General features: G+C 38.4%; 1 protein-coding gene across 1 annotated transcript; it reads left to right on the forward strand.

Annotated features, from left to right (window-relative positions):
* The first annotated feature begins 10,862 nt into the window (after window positions 1-10,862).
* LOC147626998 (receptor-like cytoplasmic kinase 176) lies at window positions 10,863-14,230 on the forward strand. The gene is made up of 6 exons (XM_086815585.1): window positions 10,863-11,605; window positions 11,981-12,276; window positions 12,371-12,506; window positions 12,673-12,809; window positions 12,914-13,037; window positions 13,120-14,230. Exons 1-6 carry the CDS (start codon window positions 11,479-11,481, stop codon window positions 13,587-13,589), a joined length of 1,290 nt encoding a protein of 429 aa, XP_086671711.1. The 5' UTR covers window positions 10,863-11,478; the 3' UTR covers window positions 13,590-14,230.
* The last annotated feature ends 804 nt before the right edge of the window (window positions 14,231-15,034 follow it).

A 15,034-nucleotide genomic window follows, 5' to 3' on the forward strand; every position in this document is an offset into this window, starting at 1 on the left:
CTCAATTTTTGCTTTATTGGACATTATTAAATGCAATTGCAAGTGGTCAAATTTTTTAACAATAGTTTGGTAATAGGACATAAAAGTGTCCATGGACATATTTATGTCCTCATTACTGTGACTAACTTTCTGGAATTATTTAGAACACATGGATAGTGAAAATTAAAGGTTTCTTTTTTTCATATCATCAGGTACATAGTGAAGAAAAATTGGGTTTTTTGAGATCACATTGATTATCTCTATGCTTTTCAATTTCATAAGAATTCATAGGCCAAATTGCAGTCGTAATGCACAGTTGTTTGGACTGTATTTTGATTATCTCAATGCTTTTCGATTTCATAAGAATTAATATGCCAAATTGCAGTCGTAATGCAAAGTTATTTGGACTATATTTTTATTAAAGGATTTAAGTAGCCAGTTTCTCATTGCTTTTCAAAGTTTTTGGATATGCATTGTTTCACAAACACATATATGGTGTCATAAAATCCATCTTAGGCTCAAAAATTAATTAGAACTCAAAAATTTAGGTCTTGAAAATTCCAAGGTACTTAGCTGTCTTTTAAAAAAAATAACTTTGAGGAGTTTTATAGCTAATCAAACAATCATAGACTAGAACCAAATCTTTCACACATATTCTGTACAATGTTATGTTATGCTGGTGCATTTTGTGAGAGCCAGTAACATATACACCTATCCTTTTAGGCACTTTGTTTTAGATGAAAGTTTATAAATTTTGAACCATATTCATTACTATAGAATAAGAGACTTCATGCATTTTTAAACATCTCAAAAGACTTTAAGTGGAATATCTAGTTATTTTATATAATAATAAACACTATTTTCAAAAGTTTCTCACTAGATGAACTAAATATAAGCAAGGGTTCATATATGCTATTTTGTTATCAGTGCAGTTTTGAAAGCTTAGACCATCACCTTGTTTCCTAACTAAATTAAAATGTTTAGATATGTATTCTTGATCGATTACTTTAGCGGAGCCATTGATTGATTAGAATAACTAAAGTAAACACCATATAAGCTTACAATATTATCATATTTTGAGTGTCAAAGACTCAACGACTAAGAAGAGATTCTAAGAAGTAGAATTAATTATTAATGTACTAAGGTGCAAGAAAAATTTATAATGAGTCAAGATCATTTTTTTTGCATGTAGAAACCTAGTTTGTAAATTTGTAACTTGTTTGGATTATACTACTAGATATACCTCTACTTGGCGATTTATCAATTATATTTAATATTATTTTTATCATTTTAATAATTTTCTAAGGTTTTCCACATTCATGAAGACATGCCTTAGAAGAGAAATGCTAGAATATCACTCCCATTCATAAGATATGATTTTTTTAGCAAACCCCTGAAAAGACATATTTATGTCCTGTTAAGCTACTAAACTAGTGTTAAGGAGATAAAAAATAATAATATACACAAAATCCCTAGAGATGTTATTTTAAAGTAACAAGATCCCAATCACATCAAGAGCGAATAAAATAAAATATGGAGCAAAAACAATCAAGATATCAAGGTAGGTTAGTGCAACATTGGAAGATGATGATGATTCTTTGGGACATCCATTTTGGATTGATAAGATACTCAATGTTTCAATGGTTAAGGCTTGAGAGAAGATAATATTCGTAAGAACGTAGAAACTCATTGGTACAAAAAAAAACCATTCAATGGTTAAGTCTTGAGGGAAAATAATATTCATAACAATTCATTAGTACAAACAAACCGTTCTTATGCATTTACAGGTAGAAGGATAAAAAATACTCTAAGCACTAGTATTCTTTTTCTTAAAGACATAGACATTTATTCTAGTGTATGAATTTCAAGTTACAAGGTTAGGAAATCTAAGGAAACTAAAAAAATAATTCTTAATGAGAAAATTTCGAGGGAACATGCTTCATATTGTGTCACTTGAATGCTCAATATGTGTGAGCTTTAGGTCTTCATTTACATAGTAATAATGCTAATGTGAACAATATGGAGAAAACTTCACCTTCAATTGATGAGGATTGGGATGACATAGAAAGTGACGGTTCTGAAAGAGAGAAAGATTCTTGAGGCTTCATTACTTCTTGGTTGTAGTGTCTTCAAACTAGTTTTAGAGGTGTAATGTGAAGGTTACTGAAAGTGCTATTTTCTTGTTACCTACTTTTCAACAAAGTTTAGTTTTAACGTTGTGCAACAATGAGGTGGGGGGTACCATTTTTGTGCATTTAATATGATGAAATAAAGATCCACGGTATTTTAAGAACTAATGTATCCATGTGTATGCATGTGTAATGGTTTTCTCATTGTACATTGTGAAAAGACTTTAACTTTTGTGAAAACATCCAAATTAAAATCATTTTCAGAAAATAGTACTAGCTAATTTGTAATAATATGTTTTTGATATAATACTTTTTTATTTTGTCATAAAGTGTGAGTGTGTGTGTGTGTGCGCGTGTGCGAGAGAGAGAGAGAGAGAGAGAGAGAGAGAGAGAGAGAGAGAGAGAGAGATTTTGAACTTGAGCCATGTTTATTGCATCAAATCATGATTTTTTATGTTTTATTGAGAGGTACTTACCAATCTTTTCGAGATTGCATGTGTAGCTAAGTCATGCACAATTGATGAGTAAACCACAAGTTGTTGCATTTATAACAACAAAAATATGTTGTGGTAGGTGAGCTAGTAATTATGGTGAACATGCCACATATAGGACACATTTTTCATAATGTCCAAATTGCAAAGTAACATCTAGAATAGAAAGGCATGAGATGTGCAATGATGTTTGTATGGATGTAGATTGGTAGGGTGAGGTGTCAATGTCAATAATTAGAGGCACTTACATCTTTTCATGTTGAAGCCTTTAGATAAAGGATTAGGAATTTGTGAATTTATTGGTTTTCTATAATGTAATCCAATGCATGACACATGACTTGTTACAGCAGCTTGTGGTTTCGTAGAAAGCATGATCAAGATGAGTATCAAACATGAAGAGTTCCTTCAATGCATCACCCTATAATTGATAAAGCTTGATTTTGTGTGATTTTGCATTTACCTTTCAAAAACTAAGAGTGGCTATTAGTTTGAATTTTCTAAAGGAAACGTTTAAAGCATCAAAATAAAAGAATGTTGCCTTTTACTGTGAATTATATGATGAAAAGTTGGGATTGTGACAATGATTGTGATTATCTTTTTCACATGCTCTTTTCAACTAACAAGATTCTCTCTCTCTCTCTCTCTCTCTCTCTCTCTCTCTCTCTCTCTCTCTCTCTCATATTTGTGTTCTTTCATAAAAAGTCATACTACTACTAAAAATGCAGATAACTATGAGAAGATATGATTTTTCTATTTATCACAACAATAATAAGTAATAAGAATAGTCTAATAAAAGTGAAGTTTGTAAAATATCACACGTCAACAAGAGTCTCCTTTGATAATACATTTACTTTGCTCAAAAAATTAATTATAAATTTAATAAATGACAAAAAATGATAATCAAGATCAAGGATACTTGAATGCCTTGATAAAGGCACAAAGTTTTTTTTTTGGGAATCAATTTTTACAAGAATATTCTAATTCTAGAACTATAATCGTGATTTAAAAGACAAAGGTGGTGGCTCGAGTGGTCCCTTTTTGTCACTTATCTTCTTGAGTGTCATGGAGCTTGTTGTTGCATGTAATACTAAGAATTGAAAGGCCTTTAGTATCAAATGTCATGTCAATTGTATATTTATACTTGCCAAGAAGAGGATGCCCTAAGCATTTGGTATATACACACAAAAAATACTTTTATTGAATGTTAAAGCCCACCCAAAATATGAAGAAGGTGGAGCTTGAAAAACCTATTAAATATAGGTAGGTGTTCTTGAATGGGTCCATGTTCTCAAATGAGTGCATGTGCCATCATTTGAGTCCAAAATTGTAACAAACTAGTATTAGAATGTTAAAATGAGCATCCCTTAACACCACTCACAACATCACATTGAGTAGATCAACCGCCCCGCACATGGACTCAGGTTGCTTGTTGGAATTCTTTTTTGCATTTAAATTTCCCCCTCATCATTGTATGTAGAAGGCATAACCCCTCCCCCCCTTCCTTTCCACCTAGATTGATTAGTTGTCACCTAGTCCCTTAATAATTCCATCTTAGGCCAAATTTAACATGTGTATAGATATTAAATGCATCCAACAAGTAGCCTAAGTCCAACACGCAAGGTTATGTAGCCTAAGTCCAACACACAAGGCAATGTCCTTGTGATAAATTATACTTCTAATCCAATTCCAAGCTTGTGGAGGGTTATATATTCCTTGAGTAATTGCCATGTGTGTCCAACACACAAGGCAATGTCCTTGTGATAAATTATACTTCTAATCCAATTCCAAGCTTGTGGAGAGTTATATATTCCTTGAGTAATTGCCATGTGTGTCTCATGGTGGCTACTTGGACTTAAGAAACCTTGCAGGCAAAGCAAGGAATGATTTCATGTGGGTTCACTTTCAACCTTTATTTCCTCCACCCATAAATTAATCAATAGACTTTAGAATACTAAAATATGGGCTAAGGTTTCTAGAAGGGATGCTTAGGCATGATAAAGATATGGGGGGAGAGGGGCCCTTGTAGGTCGTGACCAAAAAAAAGTGTCCTTTAGAAGGGATGCTAAGATATGGGGAGAGAGAGGCCCCTACAGATCGTGACCAAAAAACCTATCCTTTAGTGTAATTTTCACCGCTCAAATTGAGATAAGCTGGTTGTAATTTTGCCTAGCCTTGATTTCAAAGATTCAAAATTTTAAAATTTTAGTTATAAAACCGATTAACAAACTAGTTGAGCTTGAAGATCATCCTTTTTTTCCCCACTTAGAAAAAAAATTTATTTCTGACACTGGTCGTGTGATGAATGTGGATTATTATTCGGGACAAAGCACGCATACAAGCCACATGTTGAAGTTGCCAAAAAAGAGGATGATTCGAGTTGCCATCATAGTTGCTTTTTGACAAGTGTCACGCCCGTTTTTGAGGCATAAAATCCTTACAAAATTTTAAAATGTCCGTCAAAAATTACACTAAAATACCAAAAAAACTTGCTATATTTCACCAAACCCGTACATGCCGGGCTCTAGGATTCACACTCTTTCTCGATGTCTTTATTTTGCTATGGAACTTCTCACATCTGATTCTTATTTTCTTTGATTATAGATTTGCAATTGTTTCATCTCCTCACTTGGAGGGGAAAATGTCTCTCCAGATTTGGCGATACTCTTTGCCTAAGGGTGTAAGGGTGCCAGTCAAAAATTGCCACGAGGCGTTTTTACTTTGAGTAGGCAACATTTGTAGGCCCGTGTCTGCCACATGGACTCGGGGGGTTGCAGTGTGAAATCGCCGAAAAACTCGTGCGGAGCGGGCCCATGTGTGGCACATATGGGTCGTCCGAACTCCTGGTTGCAGTGTGAAAACGCTGAAAAACTCGTGCGGAGCGTGCAGCCTGACACCGCGTTTTTCATAAGACTTTCGACCCAACGAGTTCTCTCGTGGTCACATGGGCGTAACGATGGGGACATGATGATGCTGACAACGCCAAAGGCCCACGCAACTGGGTGTTCCTATATTATGCCTACAAGTTACATATTATCAATCCCTACTCGCTTTCAAATTATGTGGTTTAGACACACCTACCCCCTATGAAGGGGAGAAAAGGGGAGAACTTAGTAGTAGCTTCTCATGTGCGTATGCGTGTGGTCTCCTTGTAGATCATGCTAGAGTACAATCAGTTTCCCCTATTCAAAATTTCATTATTAACCGGTTTTTATAACTAAAAACCTATAAATTTTATCAGTTTTTGTAAAGATGAGTAAATACAGTCATTTTTTCTCCGGTGCAAAATACCCTAAAGGACGGTTTTTGTGTGTCTCTCCCAAGATTTTGAAGGCTAACTCGCATAATTTGAATTAAGCAGCTAAGGATAACCAAATCACTTAGCTTGATATTCAAGGATCTTTCTCAGATGGTGATATAATGCTTTGCCGATTTACGGGTTCATTGATGAGAATGTGAGAAGGATCTAACAATTAATCAGATCTTTCTCAGTTGGTGATATAATGCTTTGCAAATTTACGGGTTCATTGATGAGAATGTGAGAAGGATCTAACAATTAATCAGATCTTCCTTATCGTATCTAGGTCCAAATGTAATATACATAAATCCAAGATTACTAGCCTTACTAAACAAGAAGGTTTTGAATTTAATAGATGGGGATGTAAAATTATTAATAAACAAGAAAGGTGTTGTCCCAGTGGTGTTGAAGTTTCTAATAAGTAGGTAGTGGAGTGGGTAATGGAAAATGGAACTATGTCCTCCTCCCTTTTCATGCTAAGGCTACAACTATTAACTATATCTTGCTCTCCCATGCGTAGCTCTATAGTCCCCTTCTTGATTTCAAGAAGTCCAAGATTCTCCCCAATGAAAGCCTTCTTATCAAGGAGTAAAGACTCTTCATTGGGCTACTTGGAACATGGTGTGTCAACCAAAAGAGGATGGAGGGCTGGGTATTCTAAGTATTTAGCTTGCTGAAGCTATACATGGCACCTAGTTTGGTAGGTTTGCTAAGGGGATGCACTCCTCACCTTGATGCTTATTCAGTTAGTGAATCAAGCTCAGTCAGTTGGTGAAGCAAGCTTAATTCTTTTGCAAGGGCACTTGGAAATGACTCAATTGGCAAGATGAACTTTTCTCACTTGCTCCTCTCAAGATTAAAAAATTTCATTTTCTAGTGAAGTCTCGGAAAGACCCCTCCACTACTTGAGGCCCCACAAGAAAGGCTCTCATCGTAATATTCCGTAAGAAGGTTCTACCTTTTGGGGGAAGGGACTCTCCTATATATTTTCTACTAGCTCAAACTGAAGAAGGTCAGCTTAGTTCCCAAAGTCTATTTTCATATATTCTAATGGTATTTTGATGCAATTGAACAAACACAAATAAATGGCTTTAGTTTGAGGTTGCAAAAGAGGGTTACAAAGGCCAACTCAATTTCCAAAGCTTATTTTAATGAATTCTAACGGTATTTTGATGCAATCCAACAAACACAAATAAATGGCTTCAATTTAAGGTTGCAAAAGAGGGTTACCAAGCACCATTTCCAAACCTTTGCACATGTCTCCTACCCCAGTGTTAATGTCCAAGCCTTACCCTTTGTTTAAGACACAAATCAACAAGTTCATATTTGGCATACACATTAACATAGCTTTGATATGAGCCTCATCTCTCCAACCTAGAAAAGGGCGATCTCATAGGTCCTCAAAGATGTATCCCTTTATTGTTCAATCTTTTGGTAGATTGAAGGTGCAATCTCTCTAGGACAACATTTTTGAATAAAAGAAGGTCGGAATAGAGGGATTTCTGGCTCGGGCACAAAAACTGGTCCAAAAGCTGGTTGGAATATTCTCTATTTCGGCCCAACTGATCATTAGCGAAATGAAATGCGAGTATTTCAAGATACATTTCCGATGAAGTGAATACACAAAACTTTCTAGACCACTCTACATGGAACTATCGCCATTTGGGGTTTGGGGGGGTGGGGATAGGGGTAGGGGTAGGAGGTGTAGAGTCCCTTTGTTGTTCAGCCTTTTGGTAGATTGAAGGTGCAATCTTCCATTTGGGGTTTTGGGGGGGGGGGGACAATAGAGATCACCATATGTGAAGGTCCACTCACTCAAGTTGAGCCATCCCACTTAGTTGTAAAACCAATGTGGAGGACATATTACATATGTCCTCCTAGGGGGGATCACCATATGTGAAGGAGGTTCATCGTAGACTTGCCAATCACTCAAGTTGAGCCATCCCCCACTTAGTTGTAAAACCAATGTGAAGGACATTGCATTGGTTTTTGGCTTGCCCAGCTTTGAGAATGATGTGGACTCAACTGGGAGGCAGATAATGGCATCCTTGGGGTTTAGAGTGTCTTGGGATAACTAGCTATGGCCAAACCTTTGATACCCTCAAACGAAATCAATAACAATTTTGGTTTGATTAAATACACTTTCTTATGGGAAACTAGTGCGGAGTTCTGTTCTATTTGATGCATCTGATGTGCAAGGATTGCAAATACTAATAACCTTAAGGTATCTCCAAAGAAAATGTGAGGGGTCATGGCATTCATAGAACTGCTTTAGGAGTTCTCTAATGTGCAAGGATTGTGGATACCAGTAACCTTAAAAGAAAACGTGAGGGGCCATGGCATTGATACAACTGCTTTAGGAGTTCTCTTCTATTTGATGCAGCAAGGATTGTTAATACTAGTAACGTAAAAGTCATCTTTAAAGAAAATGTGAGGGGCGAGGGCATTAATACAATTGAATGGATGGGAGTCCATAATATATCAGATCCTACTAGCCAAGATGTAGCTATGGCAAATTTATATATTCCACTTACATATGTTTGTTGCATGTTTCAAGAGATGGCGCATAACCCAAAAGGTGATGTGGGTATATTAGTCAGAAGGGCAAGTAAATGCATCAAACACAATACATCCTTCTAGAGAGAAAGATGGGTTGCTCTTTCTTCATTGGTATTTTGCAATCAGATGGGATTGTCTATCAATTGGGAATATAAGGCCAAACGATATTCTTTGATTGTATTGAAGCACTTAAAAATTCTTGCTTTGTGGAGGTTTTAGCTTCTAAAAAAGTGGAGACAACATATATTTATGCCTTAAAAACCATGGATCTATGGACAATGCTCATGATGCCTCTTACGATGTAAAGGACTAAGGCTGAGATATTGATATGAAGACAATGGTGCATGACTCCATGCAAAGTGTAGTCTTACGATGTAAAGGACTACGACTCAAATATTAATATGAAGACAATGGTGCTTCAAGGTACATGACTCCATGCAAAGAGTAATTTAGTTGTCTTGAAGTGGTTTGAGACGGAAGATCGATATAATGTGCCAACAAACTATGCATCATTTGCTATCAAAGGCAAGGGATTTGTGCCATTGAGTGTGCCAAAAGGAGAACTGTAGCATTTGAAGGACATATTGCTTGCAAAAGAATCTCAACCAAGGGTTTGTTGTTAATTTTATTTGTGGATAAATTTAGAATTTACAATCTAAAGATGGCAATGTAAGCACGTCAATGTATTGTACTAGAACTTTATAAAAAGTGTTAGATAGCTGTTGCACAGCTAGTTCATCACCATGCATGCACTACATGTGACTATATTAGGTTCTCTTTTGCATGATAGTTTTAGGTCACAAGTGATTACATGTAACCTATGGTAATCTTATTCATCTCAAGTATTATAAGTAGTTAACAAATTTAGAGAAACCCATTTCAACAATTGCCTTTGTGTACCTACTCTAGGTCACAAGTGACTACAAGTAACTTATGGTAATCTTATTCGTCTCAAGCAATATAAGTTGGTGGAGAAGTTGGCAAATTTAGAGCAACCCATTTCAACAATTGTCTTTGTGTACCTACTCTATTTTCCATTCAAAAAATTCTTCTTTGTAAAGTGCTTTAAAGGTCCTGGAGGAGGAGTTTGGATATGAAGGCCCATGGTTGTGTTATAGAAAATTAAAATTTTAAAAATAAATATATCATTTTTTAAATAAATCACCAATTTGAGATAGAAGTATCAATGTGGCACCTTTACTTACATTATGGTCACTATAAAAGGAGTGTCAGTGCCCATACCCACCCCTATTGATGCCTACCTCCTTAGGAGTGGCTTTGAAGGGAGGCAAGAAGGCCTAGGGGAAGTCACCTCCCCTTTAATAGAAAACCACAGAATCTCTCTCTCTCTCTCTCTCTCTCTCTCTCTCTCTCTCTCTCCTTGTAGGTTTTGCCAAAGTCTACAAGGCATGCTAATTATAGTGTTTTTTTTGCTTATTTTAGCAACTACAAGGGGTTGGTGGCGGGTGCACATCAAACGGGGGTTTTGAGGTTGTCAAGGCATGCCCTAACACAACCCCCAAACCCCATTTGATGTACACCCGCAACCAACCCCATATACATGCTAAAATAAGCAAAAAACACACCTCACTAGAATAAGCATGCCTTGTAGACCTTTGTCACAACTTACAATGGCAAGAGAGAGAGAGAGAGAGAGAGAGAGAGAGAGAGAGAGACCATGAGTATACTGCGCCATGGAAAAAGTAGCTGAAATAAAATGAAAAGCAACTATCACTAGTGTATATACGTATTAGCATATAACCTTGTGTAAGAGGTAAACTAGCCATGATCAACTAATAGTGATGCCCACGTCAGCCCAATGCCAATCTAATGATGGTAGAGAGAGAGAGAGAGAGAGAGAGAGAGAGAGAGAGAGAGAGCTCACCTAAGTTTCAATGTTAAGAGAAAGCTTGGAAACTATATACAATAAGCCTTCAAATATCTCATTTGCAAATTTTATTTTGCGAGTTACTAAATATTTTCACTCTAAAATCTACACATTCTAAAAAACAACAAGTTTTATGATTTGCTAACTAAAATGTTTGTTATGAACACTCCATTCAACTCAAGCAACTAAGGTTGGGGTTGAACATCGCAGCCAAAAACTGAGAGCGCCATCTAGAACATAATACTTGTCTAGGTGCAGTGGGACCTAGTTTTGAACGCCACTAGCTGCATATCAAGTTTGTCTTTTGCTGAGAAAACGGAGGTGTCCTCCACTTGTTGGAAGGAATTTTTTCGGAAGCTTTCCCTGATGTGGATTTTCACCTAGTTAAATTAGCCACCTAAGATGCAATTGATGCCCCTGTCGTAGATGATGAATCTTTCTCATCATGGGTTGAAGAAGAAATTATAATTGGCTAATTGTTGGAAGGGGAAATCGGCTCCACCCACTTGAGTGAGCCCTAGGTGTGTACGAAAAAAAAGGAGAAATTATAATTTTGAATTTTCTTCATAGTTTCATCCATAACTACTATATTGAAAAATTGGAGGATACATTTTTTTCTTTTCCTCTCAAGAGGTGGTGGATTTTGCAAAAAGTTGAGCACTCCACGATGAAGGGAACCTCCCTCTGTTCCTCCATCCCTAGTGCCTCTCTGAGAGAGCTCTCTCTGACACACACCTCTCTCCCCTTTATTTTCTTTGCAATAATTTATTAGTTACGAGACAGCCGGCCAACTTGAGTGCTAGCGAAGTCTTTGCAGCTTGTTGACTCATTCACAAAATTTCCGTTACCTATAATCAAAAATTTGGTCTCCTCTCTCTTCACGCACCATTTCCCCATCGTTCACCAAAGACAAGCGTGCGTATTTTCTGTGCAGAGAGTGGTATGTAGAAGCTCCATACACAAACCATATATATCTCTAGAGGCCAAAGGTTTACCTGGGTCTTTTAAGGTGTTTTCTTCAATCATAGCCAGCTCTCTTTCTCTCTCCCCCTTTGTGTGTGTGTGTGTGTGTGAGAGAGAGAGAGAGAGAGAGAGAGAGAGAGAAGGTTTGCAGTTCACTGGCTAGCTCAGAAACAAATGGGAGGCCAAGCGCAGCAACACAGAAGATGGGTCGATGAAGCAGGGCCCTCCTGCTTACGCTTTTTAACCTGTGGACTTCTCAACTCCTCCTCTTCTGCCAAAGTGGGCAGCCTCTCCACGCCTGGTATGTACACCCCCGCCCCCCGCCCCCGCCCCCGCCCCCCTTCTTTCTCTTTCCCTTCTCTCCAATTTCATCTAATCTCACTTAGTCTTTGCGCAATGATGTTGCATAATTCTGTTTTCCTCTTATGCTACTATGCCTAATTGATCTCTAGACCATCCTGATCTCTTCATGATCGACGCCTAACCTGTGCAAAATTCCGACTTTTGGACTAAATGCACACTTGATTGCCCTAATTTTTGTGAACATCTATCTGCAATCTTTGCTAATGTTCTAAATCTTTATGCTTGTGTATGTACATACATACAGATGTATTACACATACATACATATACAACCTCTCACACCATAAGCCGCGCAATTGTATTGTATATGGCAGGCTCATCCTCAGATGACTGTTTTAAAGATGAGCTCAAGCTGGATGCCCCAGTGACTCCAAAGACAGAGGAAGAGGTGCTGTCGTCCTCTCCGCTAAGGAAGTTTTCCTTCAATGATTTGAAGAGTGCAACACGGAATTTCCGCCCTGACAGTCTGCTTGGTGAGGGAGGCTTCGGCCATGTTTTCAAAGGTTGGATAGAAGAGCATGGCACTGCAGCTGCAAAACCAGGGACCGGCCTTGTGGTGGCAGTGAAAATTTTGAATCCCAACGGGCTTCAAGGCCACAAGGAATGGCTTGTAAGTTCATATTTACCTCTTGGCATTGCCTATGTGTAGTAGGGCAAGCTATTGTGACCATTATTAAACCCTAATCTCTCCCTCTGGTATGCAGGCTGAAGTTGATTACCTTGGTGAGCTTCATCATAGTCACTTGGTGAAGCTAATAGGGTACTGCATCGAAGGCGAACAGAGGTTGCTTGTGTATGAGTTCATGCAGAAAGGGAGCTTGGAGAATCATCTTTTTCGCAGTACGATACCCCTATCATCTCAAATTCCTGCAGCATGTTTGTGTAACTTTTGCCATAAGAAGAAGGTTTAGGCTTTTATTTTCTAGGTGCTGAATCATATGAGATTGTATAGGTTCTTTGCGGGATAGCTGCTACAAACAAGAAGTCTAACCTTTTTGTTCCACAGGAGGAGCTACACCCTTGTCTTGGACAACACGAATGAAGATAGCTTGGGGTGCTGCTATGGGGTTGGCCTTTCTCCATGGTCGCAAAAGGCCTATTATCTTTCGCGACTTCAAGACTTCGAACATCCTTCTGGACTCGGTATGTGAGCATGTGCCACATTAAAAGTTTGTCTTTGTGGTTCTCACATTGCAAGCTTTATATAGTGTAAGCTAACATTAGCCTCATTGGTGGTTGGGAAACAGGAGTACAATGCAAAGCTGTCAGATTTTGGGCTTGCTAGAGATGGGCCACAAGGCGACAAAAGTCATGTGTCAACACGAGTGATGGGAACCTATGGCTATGCTGCTCCTGAGTATGTTATGACTGGTAAGTACACATTCTGCCTTGGTTACAGGTATGGGGGGCTCATTATATTTAGCTGATTCTGACTTTGTTTCCATGCATACAGGGCATCTAACTGCGCGGAGTGATATATACAGCTTCGGAGTTGTGCTGCTCGAGATACTAACAGGTAAAAGGTCCATGGACAAAACCAGGCCAAGTGGGCAGCATAACCTGGTCGAGTGGGCCCGCCCTTTTCTGGGCGACAAGAAGAAGATTGTTTGGCTGGTTGACCCCCGTCTTAATGGGAACTACTCCGTAAAAGGTGTTCAGAAAGCGGCTAGCCTGGCTGCTCGCTGCCTTTCTCGAGATCCAAAGGCAAGGCCATCAATGGAGGAAGTGTTGGACATTTTAGCCCTACTTCAGAATCTTAAAGACACGACAGGTTCAGTATTTCCGTTTTCTGCTCCACCAAGAGATGCTAGAAGTAGACCCTCTATTCCAACAGGTGTGCAAGGGCGGCGCAATATAGTTACACATGGGCATGTTAGACCTTCTCATCAGCATTTGATGCATCAGATTGCTGGAAATGCTTAGTGGAGATTTTTTAACACTGAAAAGTGGCAGTTGCCCATACTAAGGGTGGGTGTTCGCTAGAGATATTAGGTATTGTCAGCTGCCACCATGCTACATTATTTTACTGCCTTCTTTCTCCTACAAGTCAAGCCAATAATTAGATATATTGGAGCAAGGACCTGCTTTTGAGTTTCAGCTGGCTTGTTGAAATTCTGAAGAGAGGATGGCTTTGTGGAGATTCATGTCAACAAGGTGTTCATGTATATCCTCTGATTGCATGATGGCGCATCCAGTATTTTGGGAACAAGTATAGAGGATCAAGCTCTGATTAATATTGTCTATGATGTAAATGTGGAGAGACTTTTTTGAGAAGTGCCCATTTTTCCTACATGGTTTCACTGTAAGGCTACAGGACTACTCCTTATGTAGATTTGTGCTTGGTCGCACTTGTGCAGAGCAGCTGTGTGCAATGTGGTGGACACACATCGGCTTGCCTGTCTATGTGAAGTCCATCTTGCCTTTCTGTATCAAGTCCATCAGTGCTTTATCCTTAGAATGATGTGGTTCCACATTGTGAGCATGTATGCTATGTATAGCTTGCTATAAAACATTGTATTAGGTTACCTCTGAAAAAGGAAGTCACATTGTGGGCTTTTGTACAACTTGTCTTTAAGTACTTGTGGTTGATTAAGGAGTTTGACTTGGTAATCAAGTGGCAAGCACAGTAGACAGTTTGGGCCGTGTTATCTTGCTGGCCAAGTTTTTACATTGGTTCATGAGCATGGACGTGTTATTGCTGCACAGAGCGTTCTTTATGTTGAATGAATCTTTCGTAGGCATTGCTTCTTTGAATATCTTACAGTAGTTTGCTACTTGAGTATGCTTGTCAGCAGCCACTTGCTCAGCTCGAACTGCTTGCCTAAATGCTGCTACATGGTCGTATGGATCCTGGAGGCCTCACATAAGTTCTTAGATTTGTCCCTACATTAATACAAACAATCGAATATACGTACATGCATACATATATATTATACTCTGTGTGACAGAACGAGGACATGGTTCATTAAAGTTTAGAGTGCGAGATCCATGAAGCTATTAATGATATGAAATTGTGTTGGATACCAATGAACAATTTTTAAGAGCCATGCCAACCATCAGCAGTGCCAAATTCCTAGGGAAGGAGGCGTGGTGGTCATATGATGTAACATTTACATCTTCCACACAGGCGAGCAACACAAAGAGACATCACTGCTAATGCTGCTAGAGTCCTGTGGGATGAGGCCCTAACTTACTTAGTGCTGCAGCCACCATCCAATCAAAAAGTAGCATTAATGAGGTTTCCACTGCTCATCTAGTCCTTTGCTGTAAAACCGAAGCAGAGGATCTCCATGTGCAGCTGTCCTGATTCTCTGTGCGCTTTTCCCGAATTTAGGTAGACTCCACTTTATCCCTCTTTTACTCCTGAA

This window comes from Cibotium barometz, chromosome 21 (assembly GCF_041138505.1).
Source record: "Cibotium barometz isolate CiBa-2024 chromosome 21, ASM4113850v1, whole genome shotgun sequence".
NCBI lineage: Eukaryota > Viridiplantae > Streptophyta > Polypodiopsida > Cyatheales > Cibotiaceae > Cibotium > Cibotium barometz.

Excerpts from the sequence above, each read along its gene's own strand:
- LOC147626998 (XM_086815585.1), top strand. The coding sequence starts at position 11,479 with ATGGGAGGCCAAGCGCAGCAACACAGAAGATGGGTCGATGAAGCAGGG. Across the intron at positions 12,277-12,370 it reads AAGGCCACAAGGAATGGCTT|GCTGAAGTTGATTACCTTGG; the intron begins GTAAGTTCATAT and ends TCTGGTATGCAG. Across the intron at positions 12,810-12,913 it reads CGAACATCCTTCTGGACTCG|GAGTACAATGCAAAGCTGTC; the intron begins GTATGTGAGCAT and ends GTTGGGAAACAG.